At 41.9% G+C, this 21,952-nt stretch overlaps 1 protein-coding gene across 1 annotated transcript in view; it reads left to right on the top strand.

The window, feature by feature from the left end:
* Nucleotides 1-16,266, top strand: part of LOC121439655 (putative Polycomb group protein ASXL2) — a 78,558-nt gene extending 62,292 nt beyond the window's left edge. The window contains exons 10-13 of the mRNA XM_041640218.1: nt 3,272-3,368; nt 5,637-5,742; nt 7,159-7,867; nt 9,742-16,266. Coding sequence (XP_041496152.1) covers nt 3,272-3,368; nt 5,637-5,742; nt 7,159-7,867; nt 9,742-12,129 — 3,300 coding nt within the window. The 3' untranslated portion in view covers nt 12,130-16,266. The remainder of the gene's footprint in view (nt 1-3,271; nt 3,369-5,636; nt 5,743-7,158; nt 7,868-9,741) is intronic.
* The last annotated feature ends 5,686 nt before the right edge of the window (nt 16,267-21,952 follow it).

Here is a 21,952-nt window from a genome sequence, read left to right as displayed (position 1 = left end):
TTTCCCTAGCGTTTAGTAGCAGACTATCTTTGTTGCCTCATTTATAGGAAGAGACTTAAAAGGTAAGCTGCACAAATCATTATGGCTAGTTGACAAATCAAATTGAAGACATTCTTGTTCTTATTCTTTTTTTATTCCTTTTCTTGTTTTTAAGACAGGATTTCTCTTTGTAGCCCAGGCTGTCCTGTAACTTGCTCTGTAGATCAGTCTAGCCTAAAACTCAGATCTGCTTGCCTCTGCCTCCCGAGTTTTGGGATTAAAGGCGTTCACTAAGTCTGTTTTCTCTGAGACTTGCTTTCTTAGTTCTGTAATTAGCATGTGTGATGAGTCCTTTTGGATGATTCAGACAATCAGGTATTTTTCCAGCTATAGGGATTAAAGGAGAGCTGTTCCTAATGGTTGCATTCTCTGCTGTATCTCTTTCAAGAAAAAAAAAATTTACTTTGGAGGATATTCATCTAGTTAATTCTTGGTGGAAGACTGAAGCTTCAGCATGTTTTTAAAGACCTGGTGCTGTCATGTCTCTTTTCTTGTTGTGGACGTTTTCGTGTCCTGTTTTGTGTTGTTCCCACCCCCCCCAAGAAGAATTGTTGGCAGTCTAATAGGCTAGTAGTATATGAAAGATGACTGCTACCTATTTGTGGAGGTCTAATGTTGTTTTCTCAGATGCACTGCTGACCCTTTCTGCAAGAAGGTTGCCACAGCTGGTTTGTTGTTGTAGTGATGGTATTAAAGGTTTTTTTGATTTTATGTTTATGATGTTTTGCATGCATGTATGTGCAGTGTATGTGTGCCTGATGCCTGAGATGGCCAGAAGAGCACCCTGAATTATGATGGTGCAAAGCTGCCATGTGGGAGCTGGAACCCTGTGTCCTCTGAAAGAGCAAAAAGTTCTCTTAACCACTAGCCATCTTTTTCTATCTCCTGCCATGTGTAGTTTTCAAAAAAGGGACCCTAGTATTTTTCTAGTTCAAATTCACCCAGATTGGCATTCCCACAATGTCAGTTTGTTTGTGTGTACTTTTGGTAGGAAGCTAGTTGGTCAGTCTTTGAGCTATGGATTCAATAAACAACATGAATGATACTGAGTAGATTAAGTGAATTTGTACTTTAAGTTGTTACCATATATTTTCAATGTGGATAATGTTTATGTTGAAAGTATTGTAAATAAATAAAGGTTTTGTTTGTTTGTTTTAGTTTGTCAAGACAGGAGTTTTCTGTGTGGCTTTGGAGCCATTCCTGGAACTAGTGCTATAGACCAAACTGGCCTTGAATTGGGAGAAACCCGCTTGCCTCTTCCTTTCTACTACTGGGATTAAAGGTGTATGCCACCACCATCAGGCTTGTAAACAAGAGTATTTTTGTACAAGGTTTGAGTAACACTTTTTCCTGTATATTTTATATGAGTCAAATGGTTTTTTTTAAAAAAAAAAAAAGATAGAAAGTAATTCAGATTTTAGATGTATAGATTTAGAAATTTTTTTTCATTAAAAATTTTCACATGGCCTGTGGTTTAGTGGGCAAAAGAATTTACAGTCAAACCTAACAACCTGAGTTGAACCCTAGGACTCACCACAGTGCAGGGAGAGAGCTGACCTCCACACAGATGTCATGGCACATTCTGGGTGAGCACGTACACAGATATGAACTGTTAATCCAGGAGTACCAGGAGCAGCAGCCAGTTGCTTCCATCCTCTACTGTTCCTCTGTCCAAAAGGGGTGAAATCCTATCTCCACCCCACCTTATTACTTCCTGTCTCCACCTCCTTAGTATGGTGATCAAAGGTATGAGCCATCTCTGACCAGCTTCTATGGTTAACTAGTAGCTAGCTCTGCCCTATGATCTCCAGGTAAGCTTTATTTGTCAGAACACAAACAAAATATCACATAATACAGACATAAGAAATTTTGTCTCCCAGTATTTTGTACTCTATCCTTGAGATACATCTCTAGCCTACCAGAAAAAAAGAATTTAAGCTTTGTAACAACGCATCAGAAATGAATTCAGTAGATATATGAAGGGAAATACATTAGTAACCATGTCCTACAGTTTGATAAAATTGCAGCCAAATAGAAAACAAAGAAAACTAAGAAGGCGATGAGAACCATCACAGACCTCCATGTTTAATAACCATGCAGCAACAGCAGAGTACACAGGAGTCAGGAAAATCGTCAACCGTTTCAACCCTACCATGTTGACAAAAATTAAATTACGTGTTGATGCATGTTTGCAAGGAAAAGCAAATTGTATGTTCATATATTGTTTGTAGCTTCAGCCTTTTCAGTAAGTAGTATAAATATCTTCTTACATACTACTTGTATTTTGATCTAGGAGTGCAACCTTAGAAATAGCTGGGTGTGGTGGCACCCGCCTTTATTCCCAGCACTCAGGAGGCAGAGTCAGTCTTTTTGAATTTCAGGACACCTTGACTGTTACACAGAGAAACCCTGTCTTGGGGGGTAGGGAGAAGAAAATCACTAGTACAGCTAGACAAGATGGCATACTCCTTTAATCCCAGCCCTTAGGAGGCAGACTTCTGTGAGTTCAAGGCCAGCCTGGGTTACACAACAATACCCTGTTTCAAACAAAGAAATAAAACAATAAATGTATTCATCTGCCAGGATATTTGTTGCAGCTTTATTGATTATGGGAAAGCATTGGTAACAAAGTGCATGTTTACCGTTAATTTAAACCCATGAAGTAATATGCAGCAGTTTCAGGGAAGCTAACTATAGACCAGTTGACTTGAACAGACATTGTACTCTATGAGAAAGCTAAAGTTAGAGTGTGTTATATATCATTTGAACCCAGATCTGTTAAGAAGATAATAAATTCTGTTCAGAAGAAAACATACATTTATTTAAATATCATTCAATGAGGAATATTTTTTCCATCATTGTGGAATGGAGCTGAAAACAGAAAGGAGAAGAGAGAGATACATGAGAAAAGAATGTTTTTGTTAGTTTTTTTTTTAAATGGAAAAAATAATGTGGTTTAAAAAAACAGCAGTAAAAAATGAACTAACCATGTTTGGGTGGGTGTCTTTGTTGTGTATTTATTTATTTATTTATTTAATTTTTAAGGGCAAGGTTTCTCTATGTAGCCTTTGCTGTCCTGGAATTCACTCTGTAGACTAGGCTGGCCTCTAATTCAGAGGTGCCCCTGTCTCCCCAGTGCCAGGACACCACATTTCTATAGGATTGACCTTTGTACACATATTAACATGAAGTGAATATCATATCATTTTCCCTGGCTTGCTCTTTGATCTAGGTTGGTCCAGATGGGTTGATGAAATTAAATGGCTCAGCCCTTAACAATGAGTTCTTCACTTCTGCAGCTCAGGGCTGGAAGGAAAGACTCTCAGAAGGTAAGTGTTCTTGCCAGGATTTGTGTGCCTAGGTACTGGAACAGATTTGGAAGGTGAATGTGTTAGTTAGGACTCTCTAAAGGAACCAAATTTAGAGAATAAATGTGTACAATGGGAGTTTATTAGCAAGGCTTGCTGTGGTCCAGCTAGTTCAGCTGTCTACCAATGGAAGGTCTAAGAATCCATTTGATTTTCAGTATACTCCAGAATCCCAAAGTAGGCTGTAATGCCAGTGAAGGAATAGACTTGCCAGCAAGAGCAAGAAGACAAAACGAAAGTTTCCTTTTCCCAAGTCCTTTATATATGCTGCCACCAAAAGGTGTGGCCCAGATTGATGGTTGATCTTCCCACTTCAAATGAATTAGTTAAGAAAAAAAAATTCTTGACTGTTGTGCCCAGCTTAGTTAAATCCAGATGTAGTCAAGTTGACAACCAGGAACTGCCATTATAGTGAAGGTCAGGAAGTTTTCCAAACAGGTTTTTCTTCTGTGTGAAACGTTTGGACAGATTGTGAAATTTCAGTAAGGGAACAACTGATTCCACACATTGTTGAATACACTCATTTGAAGTAATAGGGAACATTTAAGGACCATCATTTAAGAATTACTTGTCTTGGTCACCTGTCCTTGTATGTTTAACAGATTTACTGAAGGCAATAATAGAACATTTTAAAAGTTACTGTTTTGAGTATTCTGTGTGTTATCTATCATTGATCTTAGAACTATGTGTGATGTCTGTCATTATTGTCTTTGTTACTTTTCTAATGCCCTGACAAAAAATCATGACCAAATCATCTATTTCCCTTCCTTCCTTCCTTCCTTCCTTCCTTCCTTCCTTCCTTCTCTCTTTCTGTCCCTCCCTCCCTTGTGTGTTTGTTTGTTTCAACATGGTTTCTCTATAGCTTTGGAACCTGTCCTAGAACTCAATGTGTAGACCAGGTTGTCCTCAAACTCTCCACCTGCCTCTTGTGCTGGGATTAAAGGTGTGCCACCACAGCCCAGCTGACCAAGACATCTTATACAAAAAAGCATTTAATTGGTGCCTTGCTTTCAGCTTCAGGTCTATGAACATCATGCCTGGGAGCAGGCAGGCATGGTGAGAGCTCACATCTTGAGACAGAAGCAGGCAGATATCTGTGACTTTGAGGCCAGCCTGGTGGAGGAGGCTGCTTGTTGGTTTCCGGCTGCTCAACCCTGAAATAATCACACAGAAACTATATTATTTAAAACACTGCTTGGCCCATTAGCTCTATCTTTTTATTGGCTAACTCTTAAATCTTAACCCATTTCTATTAATCTGTGTATTGCCACGTGGCTGTGGCTTACTGACTAAAGTTCCGGCATCTGTCTCCAGTGGGGCTACATGGCTTCTCCTAACTCCTCCTTCTTTCTCCTAGAATTCAGTTTAGTTTTCCCTGCCTACCTCTATTCGACCCTATTAACAGGCCAAGGCAGTTACTTTTTTAACCAGTGTTATTCACAGCATACAGAGGGGAATCAAACATCACCAGCCGAGTCTATAGAGAGAGAGCCAGGGCTATACAGAGAACCTTGTCTCAAAGAAAAAAAGTAATGAAAGTAAAGTACTCAAACGAGTTTACTTTGAAGAAGCCTAACTTTAAGACAGTGCTACTCCATGGCATTGTTTATGATAGCACATTTGTCACTCCTGGTTGGCGGTGGGACTTGGGAGGATGGTGCTGAAAAATGAGGCAGACTGAAGTCTCATGCAACAGCCAACTTTAGTGAGCACCAGACAGTTTATATTTTGAGGGGTAAGCGGAGTCACATGATTAAAATGTCCAATCACAATGGCAGGCTGCACATAGCAGGCCAGCCAAATATATAAAACCATGTTTTCCCATAGAGGTGTGTAAACAAATAACAAGAATAGTTTTGCACAAGCACCCAGAATCTCCTCACATGAATTCAGCACACGTTCATTACTTTCATTCTATTGGGAAATAAACTACAAACTTGAAATTAGAGGTGAAAGGAAATCTGTGTGAAATATGATGTTTGTAACTGGAAAAAGTCACTTTGGGGGAACACCTGGAGAGCAAGAGCAGTGGGCTTTAGCTGCATATAGAAAACTTAAGGATAGTATGTGACTGTACCAGATGCCACCTAGTAGTGGTGTCTCCTGTCTAAGTTCTTTGGGAAGCTTGTTGCTTTGACATGGTAGTATTTTGTTCTTATAAGAGTCTGTCATGATTAAAATTCATTAATAATACTCTTCTGTTTATGTCATTTTGTTGATACATTGCAGGTGAATTTACTCCTGAAATGCAGGTGAGAATTCGTCAAGAGATTGAGAAGGAAAAGAAGGTGGAGCCATGGAAGGAACAATTCTTTGAAAGCTACTATGGTCAGAGGTAAGATAAGGCAGTCTCTGTAATCCACATATTAATTCCTACGCGTGTAATGTGATGTCTCCGCTTTTTTACCTTATTAGAAAGTCTAGCTTGGTGGTGGTGCCCACCTTTAGTCTTAGCACTTGGGAGGCAGAGGCAGGAGGATCTCTGTGAATTCAAGATCACTCTGGCCTACAGAGTGAGTTCCAGGACAGTTAAGGCTACACAGAGAAATGCTGTCTAATCATAATGAAATTGTACTGGAGACATTTAGTAGACAATAGAGCCATTTGGTTTGAATAGGATTGCATAGTCCAACTCCTGTTTGTTAGTCTCCCTTGCTTCCTTCTACATACCAGTAAAAGCCAGCGAGAGAACTTCACTGATCACAGACTGAGAAATAAGTACTTTTTCTTAGCTCCAAGTAGTGTTCATTGATCCCCCTCCTTCCTAATCATTTAAGATAGACTCCCTACTGAGCTGGCCAGTCAGTGTTGGCACATGCCTTTAATCCCAGCATTCGGGGGGCAGAGGCAGGCAGATCTCTTGAGTTCGAGGCCAGCCTGGTCTACAAACTTAAGGGCAGCCAGGGCTGCATAGAGAAAAAACCCTGTCTCAAATGCTGACTTCAGGATTAAGCTAAAAGCTGGTGGTGAGTGTATATTATAAGTTACAGTGAGTCTGCGAGTACACGTGCTGCAATGTGCTCTTGGAGGGCAGAAGAGTTTGGGAGTTGACTCTCTTCATAGGCATGAGCTCCCTTGTTAGAACCTAGGTGATCAGGGAAGCACTTTCTTCTTCTGAGGCATCTTGCTGACCCTAGATAGTAATTTTTTTTTTATTACTGATTCTATTAAGGCAACAGGGTTTAATTGGTCGTTGCTTAAAAAAAAGGAAAGAACATTAAGAACAGTTATTGGTGGCACTTTTTGGCAGACCACCCTGTGTAAATCACAGCTGACTTTTACCTGTGGATAGCTCAGCAGCATGCAACCTCAGATCTTTGGATCTAGATTGAGTGCGGTTTAAACAGGCTTCCTATAAGCTCAGTTCTCAGTCTTTCTTTAGGTTCTTGTAGGTAGCCCGTGAGTCTGTAGATGATATGGCTCCTATATAAGCAGAAGTGACAACAGCAGTTCCCACTATAGAACTTTCCTTGTGTGCCAAGTGAGAACATCACACGAGTAACTTCATCATTGCAGTTTGGAAGTTTTTAATTCTGGTATACAATTAAACAAAGGTGCAGAAGCCTAGTCATTTAGTATCTTGTTCACAACTATTACCAGAACCAGGATTTGAATTTAATTACTTTGACTTAAGAGTTCTACAGAAAATTCTATGTGTCAGGGGGTTCCTAAACTGACATGGTCTACTTTTCTTGTTTATTAAGTAATGTGGATTATTTCCCATATAACAATATTTCCTTCAATTTTTCAGTTCTGGCTTAAGCCTTGAAGATTCACAGAAACTGACAGCTTCCCCTAGTGATTCCAAAGTAAAGAAAATCCCTGCTGAGCAACCAAAATCCATATTTCCTTCAGAGGCCTCTCCTGCCGGAAACTTCCCAGTAGTTCCCCCTTCAGAGTGTAAAGAAGAAGCAGTGCAAATACCATCACCATTCAGAAAAGAAGTAGAAAACCAAGAGGAGGCACAGCCAAATTCTGCATCCCCAGAACCCATCCTTGCGTCAGTCAGCAATACAAATGAGCTTATCACCATGATGTCCGTCAAGTGCCCTAAACATGAGGGACTCTTAGAGCAGAAGCATGTTGTCTGTGCTGAACAAGAGTCTGAGAAAGAAAATCAAGCCACCACAACTTCTAATTATAACAAAAGCGAGAACCAAGAAGCTACATCCCCAAGCAAATCTAAAACTTCTGGGTTAGAAAAGCCTATAACAAAGCCTGTGGCAGAAGCTGGTCCACTGGACACAGATGTAAAGATATCTCCAAAGTCTCTTGCTGATCAGATCTCAGAAAGTCTGAAAAGGAAATCTTCTCTTACCCAAGAAGAGGCTGCTAGCAGCTGGGAGAAAAGACCACGTATCACTGAAAACCACCATCACCAGCAGCCATTTCAGGTCTCGCCACAGCCCTTTCTTAATAGAGGGGACAGGGTACAGGTGCGAAAAGTACCACCTCTCAAGGTAAGAAAGTGGTCGTACTCATTAAGTTTCATGACTTATGGTATTAACATAAGCACAGTAGCATATGTTTAATACACGTAACAGTGGTATTATAGAAATAGTAATAATCAGGCTGTAGAACTGTATCCCTCCAGTTCTTGATATTTGAAAAGAGTCTGAGTATGTAAGCCAGCCCAGCAAAGTGTCGATTCCTAAGTCAGGCTGGCATTGAATTCTTAATCTTTCTTTTTGTTTGTTTTTGTTTTGTTTTTGCAGGGTTTCTTTATGTATCCCTAGCTGTGCTGGAACTAGTTCTGTAGACCAGACTAGCCTTGAACTCATAGAGATCTGGCTGCCTCTGCTTCCCTAGTGCCAGGATTAGTGCCACCATCTCCTGTTGTATTATATTTTTCTCTTTTTGCTTTCTTTTTTTTTTTTTTTTTTGAGAGGCCTGTCACCCAGCTCCCAAGTAAATGACACACTCGGGAGGCTTATTATATTGCTTCTGAATGCCCAGCCTTACCTTGGCTTGTTTCTTGCCAGCTTTTCTTTACTTAAATAATCCTGACTACCTTTTGCCTGTTGACAGAGGTTTTCGTCCCACCTGGTCCCTCAGCCATTTGGTTCCAAAGAAACACAGAAGCCTACATTAATTATAAACTGGTTGACTTATTAGCTTAGGCTTCTTATTAACTAATTTAAATTAACCCATAATTCTTGTCTGTGTTAGCAACATGACCTTTTATCAGAGAGGCACTCTCATCTTGCTTCCTCTGCCCCTGGGTGATGACTGCAGACTGAGCCTTTCCTCATCCCAGAATTCTCCTGTTCTGGTCACCCCGCTTAAACTTTCTGCCTAGTACTAGAGGTTGCTCCAATTTCTTATGTTTGGATTACCTATACAAGGTTGTCTGTCCCCAAAACAAATTTCTTGGGTTTTGTTTTCTAGTATTTCTGTTTTCTCCTGTAGTCTGTTCTTTATATAACAAGAGGCAGTAATTGCTTCTTTCTACTCCATGGAACTTCTAAACTACTATGTGCAAAAAATGTTGCCTAAGTTTATACAACTAAGTATTAAACAAACTTTGTTGTTTTTGAGTCAGGGTTTCAAAAGTCCTTGTCTGGAACTTGCTGGCCATCCTGTTACTTACTCTGTAGACCATGCTGGTCTCACTCAAAGATCCTACTGCTTCTGCCTCTCAACTCTTGAGGTTAAAGCTGTGCGCCACTACCACCTCGCTAATCAACCTTAGTGGGTTTTTTGTTTGGTTGGTTTTTTTTGTTTTGTTTTGTTTTTAAGATTTATTTATCTACTTTGTTTGAATGCTTTTCTTGAATGCAGGTATGTGCACCATGTGTGTGCTTGGTAGATCCCATAGAATTGGAGTTCCAGGTGGTTATGAGCCATTATATGTGTTCTGGAAATTGAACTCAGGTCTTTTGTAAGAACAAGTGCTCTTAACTATCTCTGCAGCCCCACAAATGTACTTCTTAAGTACATGAATTTATCACAACTATTATAAAATACCACCCTGATTTCTGATGTATAGAGAATTGTTTTTAAATACTTAGGACTTTGAGTAATGAAAAATAGTGACTTCACAATTATTTGTGATTGAAGAATTTTCAAAGTTAGTAGTTTATTATAATACTCATTTTTCTGGCTGTTCTGATTCATAAATGGGGGGTGTTAAAAAGTTGACACAAATAAGTACAGTATTCAGTAGGGGCAAAAATGCTTGGGAGCTATTATGTATGTGACCCATTATGTGGGTGGACAGTGGGATCGAATGCTTAACACAGTATGTATTCTTAGTCTTAGAGCAAGTGCATTGTGTTCATCTGCTCTAGTCAGAGCTGAAATTGATCTCGGCTCCCCCACCTCATTTTTTCAGATCCCGGTCTCCAGAATCTCCCCGATGCTGTTTTCTACATCGCAGGTCTCTCCCAGGGCTCGTTTTCCAATCTCCATCACTAGTCCTTACAGAACAGGAGCCAGAACTCTTGCAGACATCAAAGCAAAAGCCCAGTTGGTCAAAGCACAGAGGGCAGCAGCCGCAGCAGCCGCTGCAGCTGCTGCAGCCGCCTCAGTTGGAGGGACCATTCCAGGACCTGGCCCTGGGGGTGGACACAGTCCAAGAGAGGGTGGCGAAAGGAAAACTGGTGCAGGAGGGAGTCCAGGCTCAGACAGAGTCAGCGCAACTGGAAAGGGTCCCACACTGGAGCTGGCAGGAACTGGAAGCAGGGGAGGTATGCGAGAGCTTTTACCCTGTGGTCCCCAGCCTGAGACCCATGCACCAGGCCAGTCCCAGCCTCCTGGTGTCTCTGGAGCACAATTACAGCAAACCTCCTCAGTGCCTACAGCACACACCATCAGTGGAGCATGCACAAGCCTCCCATTACCAGCCCACATAGAGAAACTAAACAGTGGGAAACTGAACCCCCACCAGGCAACAGCCACAGCAGCCTCTCCTTGCCACTCACAAGACCTGAGTAGTTACAGACAGGAAAAAGCTCCTTCTCCAGAAGGGCCTGCTCTCATCTCAACGGCTTCACCTGTTTGTTTTGTAGCTGATGGCACAGTTGAACACAAAGCAGGTTCTAATAAGAATGCACCAAAGCCTTCAGCCTCAGCAAAGGTAGCTGCTTCTGCTCGACTGGATACAACATCCTTATTGACAACAGCCAGTTTAGAAAAACTCTCTGTACCCCCAGTCAGTGGAACTGCAGCATCTACTGGATCAGCTTCATCCTCAAGCACCTTGCCAGCAGCTTCTAGCCTTAAATCCCCAGGAACTTCTGCAAATATGAACGGACCCATTTCAAGACCAAGTTCTAGTATCCCTGCTAATAACCCTTTAGTTACTCAGCTGCTCCAGGGCAAAGATGTTCCCATGGAGCAAATTCTGCCTAAACCTCTCACCAAAATTGAAATGAAAACAGTCCCACTGACTACGAAAGAGGAGAAGGGGGTAGGAGCATTCCCTGGTTCCAGTGTGATGGAAGGCAGCACCAGAGAGGAAGTTAATGGCAGGCAGGCCTATCTGGCTCTCCAGCAGCTAGGGAAACCCTTGCAGAGTAAGCAGCTTCCCCAGGTCCCAAGGCCAGTCTTCGAAGCTAAGGACTCTTGCAGTGACACTCACCCGTACCCAGAAGGACTAAGTAAAACAACTCAAGATCAGCTTTTTCAGACTCTCATCCAGAGGACTCAGAGACAGAGCGTTCTCTCATTTGTGCCGCCCTCTCAGTTCAACTTTGCTCACTCAGGTTTCCAATTGGAAGACATATCCACAAGGCAGAAATTTATGCTTGGCTTTGCTGGCAGGAGGACATCCAAGCCTGCAATGGCAGGTCACTATTTACTTAATATTTCCACCTATGGCCGGGTGTCAGAGAGTGTTAGGAGGACCCATTCTGTAAATCCTGAGGAACCATTTTGTCTAAGTAGCCCCACTGAAAACTTGAGAATGGGCTATGCAGATTGTAAAAACACAACTGGAGACAGCAGCAGCAGCAGCAAAGACGATGAAACTGATGAAGAGAGTGTGGGAGATGAGAAAGAGCCTGTGTCAGTGAAGGAGGAGCCCTGGGCTTCTCAGAGTTCTGGCAAGCATCTCCACAGTGGGGAAACTCCATCCACCATTGATTGTTTAGCTAGCAAGAATGGTAAGGCTGAGGCACCGATGAGTGAGCAAACCACTGCAGGCAAGGAGAATTGCATATTCTCTAGAGGCCAAACATTGGATGAAAAGACCCTACCCAGAGATTTTATTCAGGCAGCACATAAACAAATGGCTCACGGTGTGAGAGGTAAGACAGTATGTAGCAGCCCCGAAATTTTCAATTCTACTGCTCTTTCTCTCCCTGCAGACAGTCCCACACACCAGCCTCTACTCCTTCCACCACTGCAAACCCCCAAATTGTATGGAAGCCCCACACAGATAGGGCCAAGCTATAGAGGCATGATCAATGTCTCAGCCTCATCAGACATGGACCATAGCTCTGCTCCACCAGGTAGTCAGGTATCTAGCAATGTTGGGGATGTTATGTCATTTTCAGTGACTGTCACGACCATCCCTGCTAGCCAAGCTATGAATCCCAGCAGCCACGGCCAGACACTTCCTGTTCAGGCCTTTCCTGATGAGAACAGCATTGAGGACGCGCCTTCGAAATGTTACTGCCGGTTGAAAGCCATGATCATGTGCAAGGGATGTGGAGCTTTCTGTCATGATGATTGTATTGGGCCCTCCAAACTGTGTGTCTCCTGCCTCGTCGTCCGATAATAAGACTACAGCAAATGTAAAGGAGGGAAGGGGAGGCTTAACAAGACGTATTCTTGCACCCTTTTGAAATCACAGAAATAAAGTTTGAGTTGTCTCAAGAGACATTAATCAGGAATGCAGAATACAGGTCTTCAGGTTGACAGGAAGCGCACCTTGTATAGTAAGTGTGAGTCGAGGAGGACTATGAATCGGTGACAAGTTTGCACTTAAAAAATCATGTAAATATGTCACATTTTGTTTTAACATTGTTTTCCAAGAGTTTAGGTAATGATGTGTTAACTTCACATTCAGATTTATGTTCTATTTCTTTTGACTCTGAAAATAGTTGAGTGGTATGCATGGTGAAAGGAAACTCTCTGCCTCTGACCTTTCCTAGGGTGGGGAAAGGGAGAATGGTCAGGAAGTGACCATCATGCTGATTATGTCTTCACAGCTGGCTGCAGGTTCTCCACAGATAACATGCCTTTGTGGGATTTAGATTTGGGGTTTACTCATCCCTTTACTTTAGGTGGAACCATTTCAAGTGGGGTTTTTAAAAGGTATTCACATCCCAGTGTTTTTGATCCTGACAGTCCAGACTTAGCTTTTGCCTTCCATGAATCAGTACTGTTGTCCGTGAATGTTATTTAAGAAGGGTCCGCCTCCAAGGGACTCCTCTATTAGCCTAATCTGTGCATGGCATTAGTTCCAGCAATAATACATCCTGATACTGCATCATTCATGGGCTCCCACAAACAGGTCTGAAATAAAACGCACACAAGCATTAGTGATTGGGGTGTGTGTGTGTGAGAACTGTGTGTCTTGTTGGCAAAGGATGAAACTGAAGAAACGTAACCGAAACTCAGGACTTTGGAAGAGTGATTTTAACACTGGACACAAAATATTTTCCTTTCCTATTCTATCTCAAACAATTCCAGGTAGAAACGCCCTTTGGTGGTAACCTCTTTTCTGCTTTGGCATCCCAGGCATGAGATGACGATGCAGTGATCTTTGCCATCCTACCACACCACATGTTTGCACTCATACAGAGCAAGAAGACAGTTTGCTGTTTCTGCTAGTCTAGAATTTCTGCTGTCTGGACAGCAAGGATGCCTGATGTGAAAGGGCGTTATGAGTGACTGATCAAATGCCTGGCTGTGAAATTTCAGGTTTTTTTTTTCTTTTTGATTATTATTTTTAAAATCCTTTTCCCAGCACCCTGGATTCAGGGGCATACTGATCTCTGAGTTCAATGCCAATCTGGTCTTCATAATGAGTTTCAGGACAGGATATAAAGAAACCCTGTCTCCAAAATATAAATGAATAAATAAAGCAAATCTGTTTTTAAAAAGAACAAAACAAAAATAAAACTCTTCTAGTCGGTGGACGTGGAGATACACACTTCAAATCTCAGTGCTTGGGAGTCAGAGTCAGATGGGTCTCAGTTAACAGCCAGTGTGCTCGAAAGCAAGTTCATGGCACACAAACACTCTCTAAAAAAAATAAAAGAACTAGTGACAAACTTTAAGCAAATACTACTTAAATCACTGTTTAAGACAAACATCAGTTTATCCGATATTCTAATATCAAATAGTCTGTATTGATTGATTCCAAGTCTCTTAATGTGAAGTGTGTGATACTGTAATATTGCAACCCCGTATAGTTTCAAAAGCTATAAAACTCAGGACAATTTAACTGTTAATACATCACAGGAAGGAGACAGGAATGAGTCTTGCCTGCCATGTGGTGCTCACCCCTGGCCATCACACACATGTGCTTCCTCAGTCTTTGCTCTAAACTCTGTGAAACTTACTTTTTCTGCTCTCGTGGCCCTAAACAGTTACAGGCTCACATCCTGTGTTCCAGAACCAGGCAAGACAGTATGATGTCTTTCCATCTTCCCTTCATTCCAGTAAATGCACAGCTAGTGGGAAAGAGAGGCTGCAGGGATTCAGGGTTAAGAAGTGCATATGTTGTGAAGGACGAGTAGGAAACAGAAGTCAGGGTTCTGGTCCCAGACCGTCAGGACCATCGGTGTTCCCCATGGGACCTTTAAAGACCCTTACCTGAGTAGTCTTGTCTTATTCTGGAAGAGGGTGAGTGATTCAGAATGGACCTCATGCTGACAGTCAGGGGCGAGTTTGTATTGGTAAAATTTTTTCTACTTTCTACCTTGCTTACTAGGAAGATTTTGTTCCCTGGTTTCCTTAATCTGGGACTGGGTGGGCAGGAGCGAGGCATTAGAGACTGTCAGGTCCATTTAAAGACCACATTGTTCCTCTCACCTCAACCCAAACTCCAGCTGTGTAAGGCCCAAGTCTTGCTCTTCACCTGACTCCACTAAGTGACACCCTGCTAATTTCCCTCCTACTATTCCAAAAACAGAACTTGCCAGCTAGGTACACTGCCTCAGACTTGACAAGAATGAATTTTTTCTTATATTGAAAATATATTAAATATTAATCTATTTAAATGGTTTGTTTTAAAACATGGTTTCAGATGGAAGAGGAACACTCATAAATGAACAGGAAAACAAATAGTTGAGTCTGGCCCTTTAAGTTGAATTTGGTACTCCAGTACATGTTAACACATTATTAATTGTAACTTTTTGCTGTTTTTTTTTTTTAACCTTTCAGTTAACATGAAATGGTTCAGTGTTTAGTTTCTTATTTGGGCAATTTCCAGTGAGGTTTTAAATATCACACTTGATACACATACCAGTATGCCCTCTCCAGCCTTAAATCACTTCTGCAAGTCACCTCTGGGAGAGTATTCACGATGCATCTTCTCAGGGTAATTTATAAGTGTTCTGAGTTACCTAAGATGAACACTCCCTGAATCATAAAGGATTTTTTTTAAATAATCAGAATTCTTTATCCCATTAATTTAAGGGGAGCACAAATAACACGGAGTTGTTTGTCCTGCTTCAGTTACTCAACCCCTGTGCTCAAGACACTGAAGCTGCCTCCAGTGTTCTCTGTGGCATTTCTTAAGAGCGAGAGCTGGCAAATGCAGCTTTTCTTGGAGTGGGAAGGCTGCATTTCCCTGGGTATAGAGATGTGGGTATTTGGGAGAGTATCTCAAATGTGGATTAACAGCCAAAGGAAGACCTCACTGCCTTCCAGGTGAAGGCTCGCTGTCCCACATGGAGCAGGCCTATCAGTTACCGTTCTGTTTGCTCCATACTGCTCTCCTCCACGGTAGAAAACCTTCATGAGCTCTTTGGTTAAAGGGTTTGTTAGAGTGAGGCATTCACCGTGGTCACATTTGTTTAGAGCTCATTGCTGACGAGCACTGCCCGTTGTTTTCTCTGGTGTCACAGAGCAAGAAGGAAGCTTCCCGTTGCATTACAGCAATGTGTACTAAGTGGAGAACTTGGCCATGGATAGTTTGCAGCTCAACATATAGAACAGTCCAAAGAGACTTTGCGAAACATGATGACAGGCAGGGACCTTTTCCTATGTGTTTCAATACCTACAAACCTATTGAACAAGACAGTAGGTAGACATTTCCTAAAGTTGAAGCAAGAGCTTCATAGAGTCTTGGTTACTTTATTTTTTTTAATGCTTTATATTTGATACAACTATTAAAGATCAATTTTAAGATAACTTTCCAGTAATATATTTTAAGTAATATATATTTTAATATCTATGTAAAAAGTGACAGTGGAAGACTGAATTTCTCATATATGGTATGTTTAATGTAGGATCTCATTGCTAAGGCACAAATTATTTCAAAAGAGTTACTCTAAAACTACTCAGATTATTTCCCCCCCCCCCCAAAAAAAAGGAAAGAAAAGGAAAAATGCAATAAGGGGAATGATTTGGGGGCTTTATTTTTTATTTTAAAAGAAAATTGACTTATTTACCACAAGCTATTTTTCCCTCGCTGGTGATAAGGTTTGTACAGACTGGTTTGGTAAATGCTCAATTTTTGTGTCTTTTGCCTTTTTAAAGGAATTGTTAACATTGGAATTGAGGGTATGTACAGAGAAGTTGGTGTCAACGCCATTTAATAAGTCATATTTTTTCACAAATAAGGAAAAATCATTTTAATAAGAATTTTAAGTATTTGCAATAAATATGTGTATATAGATTGTATGTATTCATATATTATTTTTCATTTTATTATTAAGTAAAAGATAATTAAAAGTGAAATTTAAAATCTTGTAGTTTTTTGATGAGTCTTGAGATCTGACATTTGAATATGACGTGGGGAAGGACCCTAAGAGAGTTGCCTTAAACAGTTATGGGAGGGAAGGTCGCCACAGATTGGGAGAGAGTCACTGCGGAACTTGGCCATAAGTCAGGGTAGTGAATTTCAGAACTTTAGTAAAAATATTAAAACTTCACCATTTATCTGTCGTGTTTTCGCCCTCATCTGTCCTCTCTCCTGACCACCGAATGTCACTGAGAGAGTGAGGGAAGCAGTAATCTCTTGTAGTGTGCCTGTGGTTTCTTCTAACACTATGGAAGGTAAGGAAATTTTTAGGGGATACAGGTTTTCTCCAAAGTGATTGATGCTTTGTTAGACATTGCAGCCACTACAGACCAGACCAGATTGTTGAAGAACTAACCTTAAAGATACAGAACGCTTTTCTATTGCCCAGTCATTCTCGGAGGTGAGCTAATTCATGGCTTTCTTGACTGATCTGTGCAAGTCAGAAGCTAAATCTGTGTTGTTGGGAACATCTGTGCTTGATTAGGGTGAACGTCCACTAACTGTGAGAATGGCTTGAGATGAAGATATCTCCTGTTATAGAAAATAGAGTAGTGGCGGACTTGGATGAAGCTTAGTGCTCTTGCTCCTGAGTGCCACCAAGCCTGACTACATGGCCTTCTAAAAAATATCTTGAGCCGGGTGGTGGCACACGCCTTTAATCCCAGCACATGGGAGGCAGAGGCAGGAGGATCTCTGAGAGGCCAGCCTGGTCTACAAGAACTAGTTCCAGGACAGGCTCCAAAAGCTACAGAGAAACCCTGTCTCAAGAAACGAAAAAAAAGTATCTTGAAGATTCCATCATCCAAGTTAATGTAAAAACGTGGAAGTTAGTTCAGCTGTCCAAGAGGGTGGCCTTACAGGTCTCAGCTGGAAGTGCTGTTACTAAAACAAATTTCTCAGTCAGTGAAAGCACTTGCTGCCCAAGTATGAGGACTGCACGACCCCAGCACCCACATGGAAGTTGCATGTTTGTGGCATTGGCCTGTAATACCAGCCCTAGAGAAGGCAAGGCTAATCCGGAGGTTTCCTGGCCATGTTCTAGGTACAGTGAGAAAACCCTGTCAGGCGGTGGGGGCACACCCCTATAATCCCAGCACTCAGGAGGCAGAGGCAGGCTGATCTCCCTGAGCTTCAGGACAGGCTTCAAAGCTACAGAGAAACCCTGTCTTGAAAAACGTAAAAACGTGGAGAAAGAACCCAGATGAACATTCCAACATGAGCGTCTGTCCACTACATACAGGCAGGTGCACTTGAGTATATGCATAGCGTGCAAACACAAGGGAAACTCACTAGCTCGGGAGCTACTGTGTCATAATTTTTACTCATGAAAGTAATGAAGGTGAGATATTTAAGTATGGTGTCTATTAAAATAACTCCCATTTATGTAATAGTACATATCGAGCTCAGTTACATCATAAGCAAGATGCATATTCCTGTGATATGGGGCTTTATTTACTTCCCACCGTCTTGGAAACCTGTGTTTATTGCTTCTCACACTGCTTCATCTCCACCGAGTTTCAGTCACATTGAACATTCCTCGCCTTTTAGATCAAATCCTGTTACTGAAGTGTTTACCTCGTGCTTATTTTTTGCTCGGTGTTGCCAAAGTGCTGGTTACGCAAGGATAAGAAAACATTCACCTCAACAGTTTTTCCTGAAACTGCAGCCATGCAGCACTGGGTGTAGTTCTTACTGTCCAGTTAAGGCTGGGTTCCCCAAAATAAGTATAAGTGAGTTGTAGGATAGAAGCTTTGAGCGCTGGACAGCACAGTAGTGACCTGAAGAAGTGCCCCAAGATGAAAGCAGCTAACGTAGACCTAAGGAGCCACGTTAGTGAGATGTGTCTTTCTGGGGTTGTCGGAATGGAGAGGCTAAGTAAACAGCTGAGGCAAATGCAGCATTAGGGAATTTTTAAATGTCAAGTTTCATATTCTTGCTGAGAAGAAACTTGAGTCTCTTCATTTGATTTTTTTTTTCCTTCATAGTGGATGGATAGGATCACTTTATTTTTTTATTTTTATTTATTTTTTGGGGGGGATTTTTCGAGACAGGGTTTCTCCGTAGCTTTTGGTTCCTGTCCTGGAACTAGTTCTTGTAGACCAGGCTGGTCTCGAACTCACAGAGATCCGCCTGCCTCTGCCTCCCAAGTGCTGGGATTAAAGGCTTGCGCTACCACCGCCCGACGATAGGATTACTTTAATAAGTAATCTTAATTTTGTAGAATTGCCCTTAAGTCACAGCATGAAAATGCGCTTCAGCCTTTTTCCTTAGGCCCAAGTGCTATTTCTTTAGGAGTGTGGGAGGTAAAAAGTCATAGTCAATACTTGCTCTTGAATTTTCCTTACCTCTTGAAGTCTTCAACCAGATGATTGGGCTCATAGCCTTATTGCTATATACCAAAGTATCTGTATCTGCACTTCAAAGGGATGCTCAGTGTATCTCACCAAGCTCTCCAGGACCCTTGGGACATTTCACAGGAGTTCACACCCCGAAGGCTTTTAGAAGAGAGAAGAGGAGCCCTGACAAAGGCAAAGATCAGTTGTGGAGGCTGCGGTGACTATCGCGGCTTCTCCAGAACCTCAACCTCATTTTTCTTGTTTTGAAACTCAAAGAAGCTGAGGGGTGGAAATAAAAATAAAAAACTTGATTTTCATCTCAACTGCAAAACTTAATGGATCCCTTGGGGAGAAGAATAAGGATAAACCCAAGATGTGGCTTTTAAATGGATTTAAGTAAGATTTCAGCCTTACTCTTTAACAAGGCCTTTTTAAAGATTCATTTTAACATGAGTCACCATGAATGTTGCCTGGAATTTGATTTGGGACGTGGACTAAAAGAATAGTTTTTGTGAATTACAGCAGCTTTTGCCATAAGTCAGAGCTAGGGCTATGTGTCTGTATCTGAACTTCATAAACACTGTATTAGTCCCATTTAAACCAACACTAAGTTTTATTAAATTTAATTAAGATTCTTCTGATATCTGAAGATAAGTTTGAATTTATTTCACACATAGTCTAGGTACTTTGTAACATGTAGCATATAAATTTATTTTAAAAACCAGAGTCTAATGTTTTCAGATAACCTAGGGTTTAGAACTGAAATTGGAATTTCCCCTTCAAGTTAGCAAATTTTTTTTCTTTTCTTTTTTTGGATTTTTGAGACAGGGTTTCTCCGTAGCTTTTTGGTTCCTGTCCTGGAACTAGCTCTTGTAGACCAGGCTGGCCTCGAACTCACAGAGATCCGCTTGCCTCTGCCTCCCGAGTGCTGGGATTAAAGGCGTGCGCCACCACCGCCCGGCAAGTTAGCAATTTTTTTCCAGTCAGATTTTCAGGCAGTATTAACAGGTAGAGACTTCAGTACTAACCCTGCTAAACTCTGTCTATCATCACTTTAACACTTCTTAATGGAGTTCTGTCAGTCACTGGCAAGTGGTAAGAGGAGAGGAGGGTATGGTTGCACGCCTGAAGTGCCCAGCAATTGGTAGGTAAAAGATGAGTTCAAGGTCATCTTCAGCTGTAGCAAGTTCTAGGCCAGGCTAGGCTACGTGAGAGCCTGTCTCAAGAAGGAATACCCTGGGCTGGGAACAGGACAGTTTAATCAAACTTGTTCCCGAAAAAAATCCATGAAACTTTTTGAGCACATGAAAGCTGTAGAATACATGGATCTCCAGAAGATGAAAAGCCGGGAGCTGTGTGTGCTCTGATGTTTTCAGAACTCCTAATCCAGTGAGTTTCTCCAGGAGCTGTGTGTGCTCTGATGTTTTCAGAACTCCTAATCCAGTGAGCTTCTCCAGGAGCTGTGTGTGCTCTGATGTGTTTTCAGAACGAATCCAGTGAGCTTCTCCAGCCCGCCTTTCATCCGCACCAAGGGAATCAGAAGAGATGGCCTTAGCATGACTTGTTGACCGCAGTCTTTGTGCGTATAGGCCTCAGCACTTGGACATACGAGCAGTCTGCCTTCAACTCCACCACTGTTGGGAGTTTGGGGTTTTTATTTCTCAAGATTACAGTGTTTTTCTAGAGTGATTTGTAGCACTGTTTGGACGGTCTGGCATACTGTCGAGGAATCCATCATAGTATTTAGTCCACCCTTGCCCCGAGTCCTCAGATATCCGAAGATGAAAATTCCCTAAAGATTGTATGGGCTCACAGCTGGAAATGGACCTTTACGACTTGACTCTCAACCCTAGTACCAAGCTCCCTCCCCTCTATCAAAATTCAGCTCACGTTGGAGACAGAAGGGGAAGGATCTTGTAGGAGACCACAGGTGGCTTTGCACTACAGGAGAATGGGATTCAGCTGTCACTGTTATGGCGAGAAGAGGTGTCAAGATTGAGATGCAATACCCCAAGATGCAGATAACCAGGAGAGTTGACCTTGAATGAGTTCGGAGTGAAGCAAGAAGAGTGCTAGCTATTCTGCTACGCCTATAGATGCCATGTGGGTCATTAGCTCCTTCACCTGGAATAAAGGCTGATCACAATAGGGTTGTTTCAGGTATGAGTCTCACACTGGTCCTTCCTGCTGGCCACTTAGATGCAGCAGATGGGAAAAACTAGGATGGACTATGCAGCAGCTTTGAATGCCCTACACATGATGCGAATGCTACCACCTTTCTAGCACTTTTTTGGGGGTTGGTGCTAGTAATTGACAGTTTGCATAGTTTGAATGTATATGGATGTCCCAATGAGTCTTAAGTCTTCCCATGTGCTATAGAAAGCCTAAAGTCTGGGGGGTAGGGGGAGCCAGACGTGGTAGCACACACCTTTAATCCCAGCACTCAGGAGGGAGAGGCAGGTGAATCTTTGTGAATTTGAGGTTAGTGGGGTCTACAAAGCAAGTTCAAGGACAGCTGAGACTGTTATGCAGAGAAACCCTGTCTTGAAATCCCCCCCCCCAAAAAAAACAACCCTTCCTCGAAAAAAAAAAAAAACAGTAGCTTGAATATAAAGAAATTATTAGGTTTGTAACAGGGAAACAAGAGATACATTTTCTGGTTTTCAAAATCTTACAGTGAATGTTTTTATTTTGAGTAGCGAATGTGTGAAAGGAAATGTCCTGTTTCTACTTGTCTGTCACAGTGAGAAAACAGCAAAAGCGGAGGGAGGAAGTAGCTTGTTTTAGCTTACAGGTTACAGCCTACCTGGGCTACAGAGCTTATTCCAGTTGTCCCAGGACAGCCAGGGATACATAGAAACCCTGTCCTGAAAAACTGAAAAAGAAAAAAAAAAAAACGGTAGAAATCTATGTCACAAGCTACTAGTCAAAACTAGTTCTGGCAAGAGGACAGACCACCGCCGGGCGGTGGTGGCGCACGCCTATAATCCCAGCACTCAGGAGGCAGAGGCAGGCGGATCTCTGTGAGTTCGAGGCCAGCCTGGTCTACAAAGGGAGTTCTAGGACAGGCTCCAAAGCTACAGAGAAACCCTGTCTAGAAAAACCAAAAAAAGAAAAAAAAAAGAAAAAGAAAAAAAAAGAGGACAGACCCATCGTGAAGGGTAGACTCCCAGGCAAATGATTTTCAGCATGTCAAGATCAGTTAGTGGGATAGGACAGTTCTCAACAAATGTGCAGACTTGTTAGCTTGATTCTTCACATGCAAAGTGAAGACCCATAGCTAACAC

Source organism: Microtus oregoni, unplaced genomic scaffold (assembly GCF_018167655.1).
Source record: "Microtus oregoni isolate MIOR12 unplaced genomic scaffold, Mior012 000062F_ref0000492, whole genome shotgun sequence".
Taxonomy (NCBI): Eukaryota; Metazoa; Chordata; class Mammalia; order Rodentia; family Cricetidae; genus Microtus; species Microtus oregoni.
This window is presented reverse-complemented; position numbering and strand designations above follow the sequence as displayed.